We start from the raw sequence: 22,483 nt of genomic DNA, 5'->3' as shown, positions 1-22,483 counted from the left end.
TGCACAAGCAATAGGTCCTGAGTTTCAGTCACAAAAAAATGGGAGTGACAGACTCGGCAAAAACCTGTCAGCATTACACCAACAGCACATTAAGCCTGAAAATTAGTCTTGCAGGAAAACTCCCCAATTTTAAAAAAAGGATTATCAAATGTATCTTTATTATTAAGTCTGTCTAATCAATATAAAAATATATAAAAATTACACATTCATTATTAAATAAAAAAATGATTAAATTGATTATTAAATCTCAGAATTAGAAAGTTTACTTTTTTCAATGAATGATTTTGGACTCATAGGAAGAGTAAGCTTTTTATTTGCAGGCTGAATAATCATTTCCTTGTAGTGCCTGATAGGGTTGGCCTTATGAACCATTTCTTTCCTTATGCGAGCAGCCTCATCTTCTTCCATTTGTTCCCTTTCCCTTTGCCTCTGTGAGGGAAAAGAATGCAATAAGCTACAGTTAAAAAATGTCTTCTGAAAACTCTCATCTTTTATATTAAAACACTGACCCAAACTCTAGTCAGACAGCACCAGCAGGACCCGTCGCTGTGGTTCACAGGTTTGAATAGACCCCCTCCGGAGGGAGACAAACCTAATGAACTGAATCTGCTAGTACTGATATTATAAAAAATAGTTTCTAACCAATACAAGGATTGGCTTTACATTATTTCCACATGTATTTTTCTTTAAAATTTACATAAAATGTCATTCAATTCCATTTGGGCTGTTGGGATAACTCATGGTCTAGTATAATACTCATCTCATGCCACTTTACCGTCTTCAGTTTATTGTGAATAAAATTATAACATATGCAGCAAAATGAAGAAAATAACAGAGAACTCTGCCCTCTGGAACCACAGATTCTATTGAGTTCATGCTAGCCATGATTTTCACTAAATTCAAGTAAATTACATTGATCTGCTTCATTCACATAATAGAAACAATAATAAGCACAGCCAATATTTCAAGAGCTCTTCATATTTGGCAGAAACTCATCACCAATAGAGAAATTATGGCAAAAGGGTACTTTGCTCTAAGATGATCATCTCTAAAAATCTTGGTTATATTAGAATAGAGGTGCTATGACCTCAAATGATCTCTTCAGGCATTTTTTTACTCTGTTATTTTAGTTAGGAATGGAGCAAATTTCTGTGTGTGCTACACCATGAAAAGGTTTGGAAAAGGTTGCTCGCCCAACAATTGTTACAGGACTAAAAAAGATGAGATTACTGTTGACATGGAACCACAGACTCAATTGCTAAATGCTACAGAAAAAATATTAAGTTCACAAGTACGTCGACATAGGAAAAAAGTACAAAAAAATGAAGGGTAAATTTTAATATATTAAACTTAAGTAAATAAAACAGTTTCTAGCGTCACTCAGTGGAAAATCTCCATATTGAACATGAAATTAAATCACTTGGCTTTTCCACATAGAAAAAATTTTTATTTACTACATAGGTTTCGTTCTTTTCGTTTCGAGTTCAATATTAAACTAAAGCTTGTTTATAAAAAAAGAAATAGATATCAGAACCGTGAACTAACATTTATGAATTTCCTTTTCCTGCACCATTATTTTTGCCACTTGATAGACTAGAAGAAGAATATTACATTCCAAATTTTGAGAGCTTTAATTGCTAATGCAAGAAAATAAACACTTCCTTGAAAAATGGTCACTCTCTAGAGAGCAAACAAAAAGGATTCAATGCCCACGCAATTATTATGAAAGTGATGAATTAATACTCACTTGCATCTTCAATTCCTCAATTTCTTGCAGCTTCATTTGCATTTTTAAATCATAAAGTGCTCTCTCTTTTGCCCGGATTTCTGTGTTGAGATGGATATCTAGGGTCTGGAATTCATGTTTTTCAGTTTTCAAAGGCACAAAAGGTTTCTTGGTCAGGACCACCGGAGGTTTGGCTTTAAATTCTGCTGCTTTCTTCATCATCATTTTTTCCTCTTCCAGCTGTTTTAATTACAGCGAATTATAAGACAATTTTTTTGGTAATCAGTTGACAAGTAAAATAATTCAAGGCATGGAAGTGCATTTAAAGTATGATAGAATCAATTAATTGTGATTGTGCACAATTTTGCATTTGACATATCATTAATGATAGAAAAGTACAGATAATGATGATAAGAATGAAGAAGTATTATCAATTAAAGTAAAATTATTAATGAATAAATGTGCATGCATGCAAAACCATAAATACAGTAATCAACCCAAAGGTCAGTTAGGTAGGTAATGGTAGAGTTTATCTAATACTAAGCCCAATGGCACGTGAAATTCACACAACAGGATAGGGGGGCCTGTTCCTTTCTTTTTTTTTACATAAGTCTCTTCTACTTTTAAATAAATACCATATCAATAAGATATTTTACAGGGTGGCCACTCATAATAGATTCTTGATCTACACTTCGTGCAGATGTTCTCCATAATCATCCCTACCTTTTTCCCTGATCTCTTATTTAAAATGAACATTGTTCTAATCAGGAATTCCTGTTTCCCATACCACATTCCCAATTTGGATGTCAAACTCCTAACTCATCCAAAAAGTCTAGCCTTTTTCCTCAAATTCAGAGGAAATTGAGCAATTCCATTTTTTTCTTGTTCTTTCCAACTGAGTGCTTTCAATGGATATAGTTAATACATTTCAACATGTAATCTACATAAACAATGCACCTTATTAAATAAATAAACCTTACTTTACTCCCATTCCCTAATTTATAATAATACCAAAATAACCAAAATTTAGCTGTAAATAACTTTGGTAAACATATATACTAAGAGCCTATACTTCAATGCAAACAAACAGGCCTGGATTCTCAAGACAGAGCGTCCAGGTTTTACATAAAATTTATTGATAAAAAATTCTTCCCATACCATTACTGGCCAGTAAATGATGACAGATATTATTTTTATTTTTTCACAACTGCCTACATTGTAATGTGTACAGGTTAGGTGGAAGAAGGGACTATGAAGTCTCAGTCACGCTCCAATAAATTTGTTCAATAAATAATCATTGTCACAGGACAAACAGGCCAACAACTTTATATTGAATTGCAAAAGAAAAATTTAGCCATGTGTATTCAACAGATAAATTTAGGCATAACAGTATTTAGTGAGCAGCATTGTCTTTGGAATTGAAAATAGGAGAAAATGGTTACATCCCATTACTGATGAATACTCTAGCAATCTTACCTTTTTTTCCCACTTTTCTCTGTTGGCTTTTCCTTTATCATCAGCACTTAATCGAAAAGGTTGCTGAATGGTTGGAATAATTGTAGCCTTTTCTTGGAAAGGCTTCTCAGGGAATTTTGGAGGAGGGTTTGCATGGAACGTATGTGCCTTTTTCTCTTCCTCCAGGACCTAGAAGTAATTGTCTTATTATACACAGGATTCATAATTAGTGAAACAAGAAAAGTAAAGCATTCATAGTTTTTCCTCTCACTTGTTTGATCTTCTCCTCTTTTTTCTTCAGCAACATCATATCCCGATCATAAAAGCTGAAAGGAGCAGTCGTGACAGGGCCTTTCCGAACAGGCTTCTGTGCAATTTTATTCTCCTTTTCGTTACGCTGTGGACAAATTTCAGAGTGATTAGCAACATATTTTCAGGTACACTATGGCAGAACAGGACATTTTACAGTTATTCCTTAGATCCAAAGCAAAAGACATCACAAACATTAGAAATATATTGGAACCAAATCTTGAATTCCAATCTCAGTCTCCTCTGAGAATTTAATGGCTATAGTTGGTATCTCAATGAAGTTGAAAATGAATAGGAATGGGAGTTCACAAATTTTAAAACTGAAAACATTAAATAATGGCTTGAATGAAGTTAAGCAAAAGAAATGCATCATACACTACGGAAAATTCACAAATTGTTCTAACACATTTCTAACTAGAACTTTTCTCAGATTCCCTCCAAGAGATACAGAGAACATCAGTATCTCGATAATATAAAAAATGATCTTTATAACGTGGATTTATGCCTACATACATTAACCTTTATTGACCGAAAGGGAATTTTTGTGCCCACCAAAAGGCGGGCCAATTTGCCAAATGGGAACTCAGGGGCCACTTGATTTTGCTTATCACGTGCTTCTTTTATGAGGATGCCTGGGGTGCCTAATGATATCTAGATTGTTTAATTTTCATCGCTTGGCATCTTCGAGGCGCTGAGTGGCCAGCCCTTATCTCGAAGGCATCATATTGCATAAACATTGCTGTGTTCCCCTCATTTTGTGTGTTGATTCTGCTAGGTCTAGAGTTTCGTCAGTCTCCCTGGCGTAGAGGTTACTTGCAGTGGGAGGTTTCTTTCTCAGTGGTCCCAGTGGTAAAAGAGCTAGACAAGTTTTTTAAAGAGTGTGAAACTTATTTACGCCTTTTGTTGATCCTGGTAAGCATTGTACAAGTTAACTGGTACAAAATTTTTATTTGAAAAACTTTCTAACATGGATTTTTTAACAATTATTTTCTGTACTTGAAATTAGTACAAAAAGCACTTCCCCTTTTCAATGGATCCCCAGGGAAAATTGTTATTGAGAGAAATAAGGGAAGAACTTTTGGTAGACAGTGATTACAACACACTTGTCAATGAAGAGAGTAACTTCTCCACGGAGGCAGATGGTAACATCGACGATGATAAAGTTCAAAATGTGTCAAAGAAGTGGGTGAAAAAGCACAGGACAATGGCTTCCATTGCGGATTCCGTTTTTCTGGGAGTGATGGAGGTTTGGATACTCCAAAAGCTCCAAATATCACGAAAAATTCCTCACCTATGGTTGAGTTTTTTCTGTATTTTGAAGCAGTCGTACAATTACTGGTTGAAGAAACAAACAAGTACTATTCTCAAATTCTCCACAAAAAAGACTGTTTCATCTGCAGAACCTGAAGCAAGTCATTCTGAAATGTGTAAATTTTTGGCCAATTCAACCAAGACTCACTTCAACATCGATGGCACTATCGTGACGCACGATCGATTCCTAAAAATTCTTAGATTTTCACAACCTCCAAATAATGACAATAAACAGAACAGAAAACGATTAAATAATGATAGGCTATGGAAGATCGGGGATCTTTTTGATATAATAAAGGAAAATTATATGAAATTTTATAGATCACCAGAATATCTTGCAGTGGATGAAATTATAGTCCTTTTCAAGGAGTGAGTTATTTTCAAACATAATATTCCAAATAAACATAAGAGGTTCAGCATAAAAATCTATGAACTATGCAACTGCGGGATACAGCCTAGACATGGCTGTTTAACTTGGGAAATACAGAATAAATGGCATGAAAGAAATGACAGCCACTTATGCGACTGAAAAAATTGATGAGAGGAGTTGAGGGGAGAGGCAATAAATCTATCATGGACAATTTTTTTCCTCTCCCAAGCTCATTGATGGCCTAAAGAAAATAAAATAAATTGCTGTGGTACTGTTATATCGAATCGCAACGGCATGCCGAAAGTATTTAAAAATAAGAGATTGAAACTAAAACATAGGGATATAAAAGCAAGGACCACAGGAGACATGGTTGCGATGATGTGGAGAGGCGAAAGAGATCTGTGCATGTTGACCAATATGCATGATGCACCTGTAGGTGGAAACTTTTGTGATGATCAGGGGAAATTCGTGAAGCCTGCTATTATAAAAGATTTTAACACGCACGTAGGTTACATGGACAAATTCGATAGGATGGCTAATATTTATTCAATTAGTTGAAGAAAATGGAAATGGACAATAAAGTTTTTCTTCCAACACCTCAGTTTGACAGCGCTGAACTCGTGGATTTCCTTGACATCTTTTGGGGTCAATTTGAGTCGTAGGGATTTCCACTTGACTCTCATTAGAATTCTTTTGGAGGAAGACCAGGAGAGGAGTCACTCAATTCATTGCCCTCAAGGTCATCCCCATCCTACATCAACAAATATTGTTTACATTGAGGCGAAAGATAACAAATATTGGACTGAGAAGGGGAGAAAAGCTAGATACCGCTTATGCTTCCTCCGAGGCAAAGAAAGGCTAACTGTTTTACATTGCTCAAAGAGGAACCTAGGAGTTGATACTTGTTTCAGGAGTTACCAGACGAAAATAAATACAGGTTAAATGATCATTAGCAGGGATAGGACTAACTAACAGGTCAAAACCTGAGAAAAACAGTCATAAAAAACCAAAATATGGTATATCTTGTAATTTTTATTAAGGTTTACTAATATAATTCAATTTTTTAAAACTATTATGGCAAAAAATTATGTAATATTTAAACCTAAATTTCATAATAATGCATACATTTTACATTTTATTGCCTTTTCTTTTTTCAAAATATGAAGGCGGTTCAATAAGTACCTGCGTTTGACAACTAAGGGCGTTCCTGAGGGAAGTTTACATTATCATCATGTGCTGCCATCTATCAAATGGAGGTAAAACAAATTTCAGACTGATTTAAAGGTTAGCTTGGATTTGGCAGCCATTCGAGTAAGATGTGTTTCGTGATTTTCGCTAAGATGGAAAAAGAGCAGTATCGTTCGGTAATTTGCTTTTTGTTTTTGGATGGGAAGAAATGCGAGGAGATAATAGCAAAGTTGGATAATTGAAACTACGTTATGAATTGCTGCCGCACGCCCCGTATTCACCCGATCTGGCTCCCTCTGACTTTATCTTATTCCCTAACATGAAGAAATGGCTCGCAGGAAAAAAATTTAGCTCAAACGAGGAATTTATTGCCGAGACAGGCGTATTTTGGAGAGTTCGACAAATCCTATTTTTTGGAGGGGTTAAAAAAATGGCCGGAACATTGGGAGAAGTGTATCTTTCTAAAAGGGGACTATGTTGAAAAATAAAAAAAATGTTCTTGAAAAAATGGTTTCTTCATTTCTAACACGGGTACTTATTGAATCCTAATATCTCTAAATTTGACTAAGAGCCTGAAAATTGTCTGGATATTCGAAATGAAATGTGTCAAAAAATTTTGGCCAGCAGTCATTGCAAATTTAAATCCTAATATTTATGGTTAACAATGGCAAGGTGGTTTGTGAATGGGAAATTTTACATAAGCCACACAAAGGTATACACATAAAACCAACCTTTCCCGCTGGAACTCTTAATCTGACTGGCCAGTCAGAACAATTGTGTGTTAACGATGGAGCAGAAGTATTTTTGACGTCCACTTTCTTAAAAAGACCCTTTGGTACTGGCCTTGCAGTAAACTTAACCAAAGAAGGTCGAGGCTCCTCCACCTGAAAGATAAAATAGGAAAATACAGATTAAGCGGCCAGCTAAGTATTTTGTTTACTTGTGGCACTCATTTTAAGAAGTATTACTAATGACTAAAACTACCAGAAAAAAGTGTACTACAAGAACTGAAGCAAGCAAAATGAGCTAAAATATTAATTCTCAAATGATATCTAATAAGAACTAATGCAAGTTAGACATAATATAATCTCTTCCTTGGTAAACTTAACTTTGTGATTCCCTTTGAAAAGATTATTTTTTTACAACTATATAACAGATAATAAATGATTATCTGAGCTTATGTTTCATAATGAAATATATAGTATAAGCAGAATATTAAATAATAGAGAACATATAATTTTATTTTAAGTCTCAAAACACTTGGCAAATTCAACCAACAATTATTTCACCTTTGGAGTCATATAAGGAACCATTTGTTAAATCTGTACATGATGTGAGTATTCAAGTTGTAGGTAAAAACACTGGGCCATAATTATTTATGCAATTCATTCTTATAAATTGCTGCACCATGAATATTTCATTGAATATCACAAACCAGATAACCATGAACTAAAATACCTCTAGGATCGTACATTTTATGAAAATCCATCAGAAAAAAGTATCAACAAATGTTATTTTATACAAAACTACCATTCACACTCATCACCGATGTCAAAGTTAAGTGAAGTATGCAGGAGGAGATATGTTCAACTATTATTCTGGCAAATTACCACTCTCAGGGAGTTTTTAACATTTCCAAACAATTTATATGAAAGCAGTTGATCTTATATCTGATATTACATTGTCCTTAGTATTATTTCTTTTTTCAAGAAAAGAATGTAATCAACAGCAGTTAACCTTAAAGTTAGATTGGTTGATAGTTCAACCTGCCTCGAACAAAGCCCTAGGGCAATTGCAATGCAAACAGTATAAGGGGACCAGTTCCTTTCACTGTGCTGAAGTACCAAAGGCTTCCCACACAGTTTAATTTAATTTAGAAAATCACACTGCATGTAATTTAAGGGAATGATGCTCAGAGTTACCACCTGGTTTGAACCCTGGGACCCTCTTAGTCATTAACAACATACAATTCTATCGGGATACAATATCTTCCTCTCTTTAACCCTTTACACACTCAGGTGCTTTTTTCTCGATTGCCTTAGTCTACTCGGGATTCAATTTTTAACATACCCCAAATTGGCTAAGCGTGGTACTAGAATGAAAAACTGGAGTTTCTTTTCATACAAACTTATTTATTTGGATTTTTTGACGTAATTATTGATAATTTTTTTGATTAACCATAATTTAAACTCTATAATTTTTCATGGTATGATATTTTTGGAAGCATTCACCAACATGAAAACCTGGTTTACATTCACACGTCTCACAGATATATATATTCTCTCTTCTTCCTCCTTTGATTTTTCGGTTAGAGCAAACCGCACAATCTTTATGTTTTTTGTTAGGGTGAGGTGTGATTATATGGAGTTTACTATCTAAACGTTGCTCTATGTTTGTGGATGGTAATCTAATCCTGGAAGTTTGTGTACCATTTTGGAATTCTCCAACGAGATCGTGTACTAGTTTCCTAACAAATTTCACATGCGAGATCGGTTTTTCATTTTTTTTTTGTTTGCATTCTTTATACAACATAAATGAATTTACAACACTGACCTCAAGCCCCCAGAAAAACAATTTACGCCACCATTTCAGAGTTTTCCTTATAAAACAGTAGGTGCTTGGGTAATGATCCGCTACATCAACTCCCCCCATAAACTTGGTATAATTAGTCACAACCTTGGGTTTGAAAACTATTTCATTCCCACTACCACAAACTCTCCTTTCCATGGACTCAGTCTCTGCAGTGTCCCACGTACTGAGCATTGTGACTATCCTCTTGTCTTTCCATGCAAGGAGCATGATGATCCTCAAACAATGACTCAAAAAAGCTAGACTCCAGGAAAAGGCCTAAGGTTTGTGTTTTACTATGAATATAATAGATCATATCTTGGACCCTCCTACTCAAGATTCCTGACTATGCAATAGACAGGAAAAGAGCAGGCAGAATATTTGCCAGCGGACACTAGGAAGAAAAGGAAATGAAAGAGTCCAAACTAGAAAGCAATGAACTAAGGATCAGCTGACTGAGGTAACTTTACATTCTGGCGATCTTTTTTCAGAACCCGATAATCTCTAAAAGACATTGCTTTACATTTAGCTGACTTCCAAGTAATGAAAAGCAAACAATACAAATGAAAAAGAACTTAGAACACAGTAAATAGATTACAAAAAACATCTGCGTAGGTGGTGGCATCCCTTGGGAGACGGCATTTATGTCGACACGACATCATGGGTCTATACTATTCATTAATAAAACTAGCCATGCTATAAATTAAGCTTTAACTTTCCTTTTCCTTTCATACAGATGATTACAAGAAAAGTTATTGGAAAAATAGACAAAAATCCCAATTCCCCTCGTGGTGAAACTCTGTGTCGAGTGTGGCTCGACATACGATCTGCTGCCGTTGCTAACCGTGTCGAGTCACACTCGACATCCGAGTGCAAAAGGTTAAGGACTGCATCACTTTTTGAATATGATATGGTAAAATAAGCATAATATTTTCAAAATATAAAATACAAGCAGATAAAAGTTCAATTCTTGAGATCTTATTCTTTAAAAGCAAATTAGAAAGTTGATAATGCAATCATGTAATGAAGAAATATGTATTATTTGGTCATAACTAATTTAAAATGATAGCTATGGTCATAGATAGAACATCCTATTATTTTATTTTTCTTTCTTAGATATCACCATACATGCATAAACTACAAAGAAAATTCACACAATATTTTCATTGATGACCTGAATGAGAAGAATAGTCACCAGAGCAGGGCTACACAAGAATTTTGACACAATCATTCAAAATAATCACTGGTTTTGCTAGTGAACCTCGTGGGTAATTGGATGACGAGTCAAATGTGATGACAGGGCAAGGGCATTTCTACTATCAAACATCCACATTGTGTAAACTAAAAATTAATTACTTGAAAAATACAGCAAACAACTGCATTTTGTGCAATCATACAACTCCCATGCACCTCCATGACATTGAAAAATTACATTTGATGGAAATGTGGATTTAAAAATAAAGCTACCAAAATTTTCTAGAATTCCTTACCTTCTTTTTAAATTCAGTGAGGTTGAACGGCTTAAACTCAGTCACCTGGAAACTCCTATGAGAACAGTCAATGCTTGGAGGCTTGAAAATTTTCTCATTGATCGGTCTTGCCTTCACTTGATGCCTAAAACAATAATGAATTATGAATATGTTATAAGACAAAAGAAGTGTGCACTCCTCAAATAAAGAGACATTTTGGCCCTTCAATAAACATACAATTTCTAGAAAATGTTTTCAAATCTGCCATGACCTTTTGTTTTATCTTATGTTTTTAGATACCCTCAGCCTCCACTTACTTTTTCATTTCTTCTACCTCTATATCTTCCAACTGTTTCCTTGAAAGAGCATGATTTGGCCGGTTGCGATGAATCACTTTCAAGTGTGGGCTCATAGGAATTGTACATCTCGAAGTACCCACAGCTTTGCTAACCTTGTGAAATTTCTCATTACCTATAAAAGATGCAAACAGGAGACATATTGAAGCGGAAAAAAATATCATTATATATTTAAGCTGATCAAAAAAATAAAAACACCAAGGAAAATGTTCACTGCTCCTTGTGTAGTTCAATTTTCTACAAAAACTCAATAACAAAATTCTCTTTTGAACGGTGAAAATAGATATGTACACATGAAATGGGTCTAGAAACCATTAAATATAGCAATTAGTAAATGCTGGCCAGATAATTATTTAGACTAGTGCTTCCTCAACAGTGTCCCGTTTTGGGAATGAAATTTAGAGATTTGCTATAGATCAACAAGTAGAACTTGGCAAATATCAATGGGAGTGAGATTATCAGATAGAAAATACACTATTACATTAGATTCTTATCGGCAGGGAAGGGACAGAAAAGTTTAAACTCAGTGAAAACTCACTTAACAACCATCTTGGATAGAGATTAATTCACATAATGAGCACAACATTTTTCCAAATATTATTTGAGAATAGGGGGATTCCCAAAATCTTTGCATGCCTGCTACTTCAGTGCATGTTTCTGCACGACTCTTAGTGTCAGTAATGATCACACATTTTTCAAACTTGCATTCGGACAGTTTTTTGTGCCAAGTTCCATAGTATTTGGGCATGGGGTTTTTTTTATGTCCCCAAAGAAAAAGCGGCAAGAAGACAGCCATGAGCTGACACAAAGGCAGCACAGAACTTTATTGGTGACTTCCGTGAAGCAAACCTATATAACAGCAGAGGACAATTAATACATTGTTCAGACACAAGCTGATGAAAGGCTGTCCCATGCAGTTATTTTGCGCCAATGCAAGACGTGATTTGTAAATTAAACCTCTGCTTCTTTACTAATCAGAAACTCCATGGGTCTTCAAAGGGTAGGAAGCATGAATGAAGAAGTTGCCATCTGCGCTACAAATTTACTTTATCAGAATGCTGTTCTGCATTTTGGCAAAATTTTGGAGTGTCAGCAAAAACAAATGTATCTAGAGAGCTTTCTAGTGAAAAAATAGGAGTTTATCATAAATAACAAACTAATTCTTTCCATGATTTTTTATTTTCTAAAAATTTAATTTTCATTCAAGATTGGTTTATTCCTTGATAGAAGAAAATATGAAGATGACTCATGATCTTGAACATAGTTTCTCGAAATAAACCTGACACAATTTTTTTGATGTGAAATGCATTATTATATTTTACATGAGCTAAAAACCTGATAAATACACATGTTTAAAGGTACTTCCTTCCTTAACATTTCTTAAAATAATTGAAACAAGGTTGACTTCCTCGGTAACATAATTGACAGATAAAATAGCCATGATATTATCATCCAAATACAGCATCATAAGTATTTAAAGTTTTTTTAATTCAAACCCATTTTTTTCTTAAGTCCAACTTTTTCTAGAAATCACTTCTTTAAAGAATAATGTTTTATTGACAATATATATATATATATGTTAGGAGTCACTAGACCACACGTCCCTGTGGCGGTTTGTGGGATATAATATGTAGATGTATGCACCCCCAAGGATTGCCCAAACACTTATTGAATACAAGTTCAAAATCTTGCAGGAAATCAGAAAATATACACCGGTAAGTATATTAAACCATATGCTTACTGTCTACCCTTAACTGATAATAATTAAAAGCAATGAAAAATATTTAAGGGGCTTATATAGGACATTAATAGGGCCTAAAAGTTTAAAAAATTTCTGGACTAAGCTATATCATTGATTCCTCATCTACACCAATTGGTGTAAATTAAGAATTCACCATACGATGTGAATCTCTAAGGATGCATGATTCAATCAAGAAGAGGGAGTGGGTTTCAAAGAAAAAAATAAATTATTAACTACTTCTTTGGGAGTCTCTGCGTATTCTTTGATGTTGCATTCCACGGAAGAGGTAGGAGAGTTAAAATATAGCCTCCATCAGTGACAATATTAAAATGATAAGCAGAAATTCAATGAATAAAAATTACCTCCAGTCATACTCATATTTAATCTAACAGCAAATAACCTTTAAACTAGCAATGGAGGCAAGTTTCACAGATATTGAACAATAATCACTACTCACATTGCAAAATAACACTGCAGTTCAAAGAAAATTTAAAATTAAGAAATTTCAAAGTTAAACATAATGCTTCATTTCTGTAAGTTTAAGTCTACGTACGTGGTCTGGTGTGAAACCTAGCAGGAGTTACTTTATGAAACTTTTCCACTGCCTCTGCCATGCAAATGTACTTCTCTGGTTCTTCAATATTTACAGAATGCTTTCTTTTCCTTTTCACAGCTTCTTCAAAAACTTTCTCAGGGGCCACTGACATCTTAAAGGAAACAATATATCTCATTAGAAACCATTTAAGCACAGTGCAGATATATTTAGGGCAACCATATATTTTTTAGTTTTGAAAAATTATTAACATGCGTGCATTCCCTCTCCAACTTACATGCATACCATACTATGCAAACATTATTAAATGATACTGATAAAATTCAGTTTTGTCATCAAATTAAGTTTTGATCATGCATGCCATTGTCAAATTATAGATTAATATTAGTTACAGAAATCTTTAAATATGAAATATTTTCAACTAATATTTCACTTTTCATTCTTATTTTTCATACTTTTAATGATATTTTTCTATTTTAGTCCTCCTAAATATATCAGAATAAAAGGAAAAATGTGAATTAGGATATTGCTTCATAATTACAGTTTTAACTAATCCCCCATTTTAGTTGGTACTGGATGGACACTAGCAATCAAATGGTACAGCAAATTTTTCCTTACCTATCCAAACAAAACACAACCTGATATCCAAAACTGCAATAAGCCCCTCATCAATTCTGCATACTTCTTCCCTACCTTTATCCCGTCCACCGTCCCTTATCCTATCCAATGCACTCAACAATGCTTGGAAACCCTTGGCTGACAAACTAAAGCTTGATCATCAGCAAACTTAACTGATTTTATTAATTCCCCACAGACTTTCATTCTTATCCCCAGTTCTTTCCATGCCTCTTTAGCCATTTCTTCCTCATTTATATGTTGAACAGCACAGGAGATGATGGACAAAACTGTCTTACTCCTCTTCCTAACACTACCCATCCAGACACTCCATCTCCCACTCTCAACTGAGTATTCATCTACTCTAAATAAATATGTAAAATATAAAATAGTATGCAGATCATGTCAATAAATTTTTAGGCTCCTTCAGCCCATGTGAGCATTTTATGGAGTTTTATTTTATACCCTTACATTTATTTCATGGAACTTGTAATTAGACCATGAGGAATGTAAATAAATAATATTGCTATATTATTATAAAATCATACCCGCAAAACACTCCTCGTTCGAAGTACCAGTGGTTGATTATTTAAAGTACAATCCAGCCGAGTTTCCATGGCATGAAGTTTTCTTGGTGTTGTCAAACTTAACTCACTGAAATTTGTCAGGAGTTCATATTCACTCTTCCTTGGAGTCTTTTTCGGAGTTTTAAATGTTGAGGTCTCTCTTTCAGGCACATTATTGACATCATAATCAGTTTGCAGACCTTTATAAAAAGCATTGTGATTTAGTCATTATATTGCGACAGTTACACCTTATTATAAAAAATTTGGTGGAAAAATAGAATACGGACTTTATTAAATTTGACTTGTTTTAAGGCATTATGTCAGAAGGTTGTCATTCATAAATCCATTGCTCATTTATTATTAATACAGGGTCAACCGATTTCTAGGAAACTAACTTTGAATTAACATTTCAACTAACATATTGCCATTGGTAAAGCAACGTGTTCTTAATGTACTAAGAAAGGGCTACAAATTTTTAATTTATGTCTCCCTCGGTTGTTTATATTGATTTTGGATATATTTAAAAAATTATAATTTTTGCGAGAATGTACCCAAAAAAACATACCTTAATCGGGAGTTGGATATTTCAATGACAAAATCATAATACTGAACTTAACTGCATAATTTTTTAACAACAGTATGCTAGTTCTCATTATTTTAAATTTTAAGGTCAATCACAAATTCGAAATACGGTTTTTCAATGTTCAAAATGCAAAAGTTTGTTATATTTCACTTGTATATAAACAAAAATATTTATGTTGGCATGTCAATGGTATTATATATTTTAACCACTTTTTTGCAGCTACATATTATTTATTTTTTTCGGAGACAAACCATACCTGTTAAATTAGTTTGATACAATGCCTTAGTAAACAAATTCAAAAATATTCCTGAATGTCAATAAAATGACTTTAAATGCATGAACCTGACTAGATAACAAACCAATTATGAACACCAGCAATCCGTATAAAGCTTAAGGGGTGAACTAAATCCTATCCTTTCATGGTTAAATGAAAAATTTAAACTGAAACAAAAACCTCGGGGAGAATAATCAACGAAGCATTGACGTAGAAAGTTTCAAACGAAGCATCGCTTTCAATACAAAAATACCTGTGGCAGCTTCATCGTTATCTTTTCCCTCAACACCATCGGGGTGACCTACTGAATTGAACTGGTCTTCACATTCATGGTCAAAATCTGAAAACAATGATAATTATAAACAAAAAGACGAAACCATATTTTCACATTTCTTTTAAAAAGCATTAAGATTTCCAACATTACAAGAATCGGTATCATTTCGGAAGCTATTTCAAATTGCATCATATTCAGATATGATTTCACGCTCACAACAATATTGTTATTTACAAGTAAAACAGCTGAAAAATATTTCATGTAATTCAAATTTTTGGGCCGTGGTAAACACTCAAATGGGAGTGAAAATTGTCTAAATCAGCCTCACCAAAATACTTTTCTACCTCTTCCTCGTCCGAATCTGAGCATGAATTAAATGCAGTAAATCTTGGGACGTTGAATTCAAACTGATCCATACTAAGCTAGTTTCCTGAAATAAACGATATCATGAATGAATATTCTCTGTCTACGATGACATAGCATATTGCGTTAATTGCGCACAATAATATTTTTTTAATTTTTAGTTTCTTACCTGACATGAACAATCATGAACACCTCAATTCCACGAATTATTAAAGCGAACACATACCACCATTACCTACACAAATTTTAACGGACACTTTAAACTTGAAGCTAAACGGTTCCACCAATGGAAGACCATGAATTATCAACCTAGAAATTGTCATTGATAATTACTGGTAACTAATTTATATAAATACTTTTAGCCTTAAAAAATTGTATTTTAATATTAAAAAAACTAATTTACTCATTATATAAAATATTAAAGGTCGTTCTTAATTTCACGGTTTTGAATTGAAAACAAAACAGAAATGAAACGTTCGTGTTCGAAATAACATCTGTTAATTACTCAGTAGATCATTTTTGATTAAAAAGACACATGATATAAGGCACATCAGAAAAGCGAGATGAATCACGTATAAAATGTATGCAGAGTGAAAGTCTTAGAATATAAAGCACATTCAAATATTTCACTTTAGACAATGGACTTGTCGCCCATGAATTCTACAGAATAATACATTTTTCTATGTATGTACTTCAATTTAGTCTTAACAGAGTAAATACTCTCGTTCAGTGGGAAGTCTATCATAACCATAAGCCCCTCTCATGAGGTCCAAGTTTCAAATGTATCCTTGCAGGAACAAATAATTACGTCCTCTTAACTGTTTGTATACCGAATCCACTTCTCCGTCCTTATGATTGCTTGGATATATACCTTACCAATAACTAAGTCCGCCGTTTCTGCTTTTACCTCTACTAGTACTATTCTATCCACTTCTTACTCTATGTTGACTACACTTCTTCCTACCTTTTTATTCAATATTATGGCAGCCCCTTGTTGACTCTCTTTCCCATGACTGTATTCTATAACTATCACTCAAGTAATCCCCACTATCCTTCTATCTCACCTAAAACTGAAATATTTATATTTCCTCTTTCCATCTCTTGCTTAATATTCTTTAATTTTCCTGTCCTCGACATTTTCCTAAAATTCCAAGTTCATATTCTAACTGATTTGGCCTTCTTCTTCGTCTTCTGTCCTGCCTATGTCGGTTTCTTTTGCAAGGGTTTTGTGAGATGACGACCGTGGAAGCCTTGCCTCTCTCGCTGCCGGGCACTGCCGATTGGGATGACTCCAATAGTTGCCAGGACTCATATTCTCGATAGTGTCCATCAATATATTCTTGGGAATGATAATTGAGGTGGTTTCCAGTTGCCTTTCTCAATAGTGTTTTTAACGTGACACCATCACTGGGGTCGGATTCCTTTGCAGCTGCCTCACTGAGGAACAGATGCTGCACGGACTGTTTTCGTTTGACTCCTAACCTTTGACCTATCTGGATGATCTAACCAGGAGCAATTACCATTGCTGCTGCCAGCACAGCTGCAGTGGTCATCAGAACACACTAACCCTTCCACCACGTCAAGGATGTAGTCCATCGAATGGCATTAAATAATACAGGGTCCGTACAATAAGTATCAGTACTGGCTCGCTGTAGCCTCAACGGAGCAGTGAATGGGGGTACGACCGGTCAGCTCAGTAGAGGGGTCCCCTACCACTCAGGCTCACTTTAGTTCAGTTGCCTCCAGGCATGCGTTGAGACAGGAGGTGGATTTTTGTGACGTGTCATTGTTTGTGGTGTCGTCGCGCCAGCATGGAGCGCACCGTCCAGCAATGCTACGCTGTGAAGTTTTGTGTTAAACTCAGGAAATTTGCATCGGAGACCTTTGAACTCGTTAAGCAGGCTAATGGGGATGATGCCTTAAGCTGTACAAGACTTTTCGAGTGGCACAAAATGTTTAAGGAAGGCCGGGAGCTCGCCGAAGACGATTACTGCGTCGGATGCCTGACGACCGCTTGAACCGATGCTCAGGTGGCCAAAATAAAAAAGATTTTGAACTCTGACAGGCGTTAAACTATTGCCCTTATCAGTGAGGAGATCGGCCTTTCAGTCGGAACTGTCTACACCATTGTAACTGAGGATATTGTGATGAGGAAAGTGTGCGCGAAGCTGGTGCCGAAAGTCTTGAGCGAGGAGCAAAAACTGTCTCGGGTGGAAATTTTGCTAGATATATTGGGCTGCATCCAGGAAGATGAAGATTTTCTCAACAGCATTATTACCCCAAAGGATAGCTCAAAAGGAGCTTCAAGGATATCGGTTCGACTCCATCAAGGTTGTTCAATCGGCGACGACAAAGGCTCTCAACAGTATTCCGGAAACCGACTTCCAGTGGGCTTTTGATGAGTGGCAGATGCGCCGTACTAAGTGTATCGATGCAGGAAGAATGTATTCTGAAGATTATTAAGTAATTGCAATGAAAACTGCAATAAATTTTGATTATTGGAACCAGTCCCGATACTTATTGTGTAGACCCTGTATATACATCTAAATTACATTTGCATACACAAAACCAAGAATCTTTTCTGCCAACAGTTAAAGCTATTGGTATTGCACTAATAATGCCAAAACAACAACAGACGAAAAAAAACCAGGTGTTAGTGCAATCAAGACTGACAAACATTTTTTTTAACATACCGTGCCTTCATGACATCGCAATATTAATTTTCAATGAGAGACCAAATTAATCTCTTTCAGGCTTTTCTGAGAAAAATTGGCAAAATTACCATCTGATCCCAATGCTCTCAACAAAAAATATTTTATATGGACCCACACAAAAAATTAATTAAAAAAAAACATTCAGCGCGGGGCACCCTATATGACAGAATGCATTGGTGCTAAATTGAATAATATATAATGTATTTAATAACATTAAAATGAAAATATTATATTAAACATAATTTCATCCGGTATTAATGAATGAAAATAGCAATATGCACTTCCCTCTGATAATGGCTTGCCTGGAACATAAATACCCATATTTACCTAGTTCTACTCATTCTCATGTGAAACCATTTTGATGTAGATGCAGTAAAAAAGTCTGATTTTAGATTGTACGATAAAATTATTTATTGAAAATAAGTACTTGCAAAATAATACATAGAAATGAGTGACTTGAATAATACAGTAATGATCTTGCTACTCCCTCAACTTCTGCAGCTTGGGTGACCATGTTTACTTTGAATAAGCACTATTGCTACGAAAGCTTTAATGAGCGAAAGAAGCATGGTGATCCATTTGATGCAGTTTGTTCTTTTAAATAGTCAGGGGCATTGCAATAGCAATGGCTAAGTCCAATATTTTAGGATGAATTTCCCTTGCAGAAGAGCAAAAAATACACTAAATATCTTTGATTCATAAATTTAGTGCACTATAATTTTTTAATCTTTGGTCATTTAGACAGTGAATTTTATCCTTTGACTCACTGAATATCATGTATCTCTGTGTTGCAGTTAAAGCTGAAATAGAAATTAGGAAAATTGATATTTTGCCTATCAAATTCTCATTGAGAAGATAAAAACAATTCAAGACATCCTTCCATATTTTAACATCAATGACATTTTACTATTCTTACCCCGCCATGTGAGAAACTCTGAAGTGAAGCCTAATTATTAAGCAATCGTCTTTACCACATAGATTAGTACAGTGGCTAGTGTAATGGCTTCCCATCCCAAGTGTCCCAGTTTGAATCCCGGAAGTGATAGAATTTTTCAGAGGCAACTCTCCCTACTTGGAGCACTATTTGGGGAGCGCTGTGATTGGAGTACACTGCCTATTGAATGGGACATTTGTGTAGCTCTTGGTGATTTAGTTGACCGCAGACTAATGCCGATACCTGGTTTCTTTCCACCCTTCTTCCATTTCCAGAAAATCCTGCATCTACCAAATTACCAACATTACTTTAGTTGCACAAATGACAACAGCTATAGCTTGCCTCCACTCAACAATTACTACAGTTAAATCTTACGTATTGATCTATTGGCCTGGTAAATTTGCTAAAAAACAATTTGTATGTCAACAAGGTCTTCCCCAAAAGTAGTTGGATTGAGTCGATTAAAAAAAATATATTGCCAAAATTGATACATTCATTCAAAAGGCTTCAAAGTAGCACCTTTATGTGTCCACACACTACTTCCAGCAGGTTTTCCATACCTTGTAAGCCTCCGGGAAGGCAGTGTCCAGAATGCTGCTAAACTCCCTCTTTGTGGCCTGCTGTAAGGTTTCCACCAAGCCGTGGTGACGTTCTTTAATCGCGGATTTGAGATGAGGGAATCGAAAGAAACGTGGTGGGCCATTATCTAAAAAATTTGGATTCTCACTCACATGGTTGAGAAGCTCTTGGCAGATCTGTATGCAAGTTTCTTTTTGTTGGTCCGAGAGCACTCACGGCACCAACTTCAGATACCTTTCTTATGTCCATGTTTTCAGTCACAAGTCGGTAAAAATCACTTTCAGGGATGCCAAGGTCATCCCAATTCATGCAAACACTTAATCTCCGATCCCTGTTCACCAAATTCTTCACTCGTGCAGGATTTTTGTCACTTTGTGAGGTTGAAGGGCATTTTGAACATTCCTTGTCTTCAAAATCTTTTCTACCCTCCTGAAACAACTTGTGCTACTAAAAAATACTTGAAGCTGTCTTAAGCATGCCATGAGCCTCTTTCCTAGTTTTGCCAGGTTTCACGCAAAATTTGACGGCTTAGTGCTGTTCTAATAACTGGTTCAAGACAGAGCATAATGAGGTCACATGATAGAGATTTCACAATCGAACAATTCGCACTCCGCAAAGGCTGGGAGCCAACTGCCACTGGTCACCAGCTTTTTCTGAGACTCCTATCCCTCGAACCCAGCCAGAGAGACTGCCACCCATCCATTCATCTATCCAGGAAAAAATGTCTTGCTATTTTTGGGACAGACCTTTTATCCCTAAGTTAAAATAAGGAAACATGTTTTCAGGCTGATGAAAATTGATAACTTAATACATAGTCAAGACACCCAATTTGTACTTTTTCTGTTTCGATAATTCAATGCAGCTATTAAAAATTGAATGATTTTGCTTTGCAAACCTGCTAATGAGATTACTTTCCTAGAAGTTTGAAAGGATGAACTACCATGTAAGCATTTTATTAATTAGTTAAGCTACTTAACTTTGCATGCACTATTTCAAAGAAACTGCAGGAGATGCCACAACAGTAGCTTTTAATGGAGTCACCCACTTATGCACATTACAATGCAGCAAGGTATAAAAATCATCCCATTCAAGGCAAATGATTTTTACGCTCTGAAATTGTTTTATTTACATGCACTACACTAGTGCACTTTATCTGTAATTTATGATACAAACTTTTGCTCAACCGCCAGTCATTAATTTCTAGTCAATTTGGGGATTTATTAATAAATGTTTTAGGCTAAAAATACACTTCAACTTTCACCTCCACCACTCTAAAAAATTTACAGACATAAGTAATCTGCATCAAATTGAAAATTAATATTAGTATTCGACTATAATTATCCACAGCCTGATCAAATTGTTCACTTCAAGTTTCTTTCGACCTCTAATTGTTTTGTTTTTTTAATGTAACACAGATATTATTTCATAGTACAAACAATGCAAGATGGGGTGAGCAGTTTGAATGTAATTACACCCATTTGAATACTGGGTAATCGCCAAAAATACCTTAACCGTATACCGTATAATTACCTTAACTTCAACATTACCTGAGCCATATGATTCTAATTTCATGATAAAGCTGACAAATAGATTACGGTACATTTAGCCTTCACTACATCCTCTATGCTTAGAATTGAAGTCAAAGTATTATCAATTCCTTCTGCAAGGTAAGTGTTTCAAATCAAGCCAACAGAAAGAAAACAATGTAATGGGAAGGACTAGACTTAAAGCAGAGTCCTAGAACCAAAGTACGAAGCATATTTCATTGCATAATGTTGCTAGCCGGAGAAATCTTAACAACGGAAGATAGTACACAAGTACACAGTACAGCCAACAGTAACTCTGAAGAATAGGAAAGCCACATCTTTCCACTGCGTGTTAAGAAATCTGAATTCTGTGTATGCATTGTAATGGTTCCGAGGTAAATGGTATTTTCCAAATCTGGAATTTTAAAAATTAAGATTCCTATTGAATTGAGTTACTTTTATTAATTATCTATTAATTAATGGCTAAGTTTGTCTTAACATTAGTTTAAATTATGTATTTTATTTTTGAAGTTGCAAAAATCATCATTTAACATTATTCCTCAGGTTTATGAAATGAAGCGTTTTTTACTTTATTTATTTACCGACTTTATTGGGGCAAGATTGAGATTTTATAGTACCTTCTACCACCTAGCCCTCTCATATCGTTGTCCCCAAATATCGTGTTGTCATATCACACCAGGCCAAATCTGTAATCCATACCATAACTACCAAAAGAGTGGTTATCATTCAGTCCCCTCACAAGCCTCTTAAAAAAACCAGTAATTAACCCACAGGTTAGCTTGATGATTAAGGGTAGAGCTCCCTGATACTTCCCAACATCATGTGAAATTCACACATGAGAGAAGAAGGGGTCAGTTCCTTTCCCTGTGCCACCGGAGGTTTCTCAGGGAGATCTGGTATTCTAAAACCATACAGCTTGGTTGAAGCCGAGGACCCACAGGTTATAACACCTTGAATCGCACCTGGGCCCTCCAATAAGTAGTCCAGT

The 22,483-nt window shown here is 35.2% G+C and overlaps 1 protein-coding gene across 1 annotated transcript; it reads right to left on the bottom strand.

The window, feature by feature from the left end:
• Positions 1-240: 240 nt before the first annotated feature.
• LOC139690427 (targeting protein for Xklp2-like) lies at positions 241-15,963 on the bottom strand. The gene is made up of 12 exons (XM_071587877.1): positions 15,891-15,963; positions 15,687-15,788; positions 15,338-15,424; positions 14,210-14,427; positions 13,047-13,200; positions 10,714-10,867; positions 10,418-10,541; positions 7,091-7,243; positions 3,453-3,578; positions 3,203-3,370; positions 1,748-1,966; positions 241-429 (listed from the first exon to the last, which is right to left on the bottom strand). Exons 2-12 carry the CDS (start codon positions 15,772-15,774, stop codon positions 241-243), a joined length of 1,680 nt encoding a protein of 559 aa, XP_071443978.1. The 5' UTR covers positions 15,775-15,788; positions 15,891-15,963.
• Positions 15,964-22,483: the final 6,520 nt, after the last annotated feature.

The sequence above is a fragment of the Hetaerina americana genome, unplaced genomic scaffold (genome assembly GCF_022747635.1).
Source record: "Hetaerina americana unplaced genomic scaffold, ioHetAmer1.1.p SCAF_3, whole genome shotgun sequence".
NCBI classification, from domain to species: Eukaryota; Metazoa; Arthropoda; class Insecta; order Odonata; family Calopterygidae; genus Hetaerina; species Hetaerina americana.
Note: the sequence above shows the minus strand (reverse complement) of the source record. Positions and strands in the feature narration are given on the sequence as shown.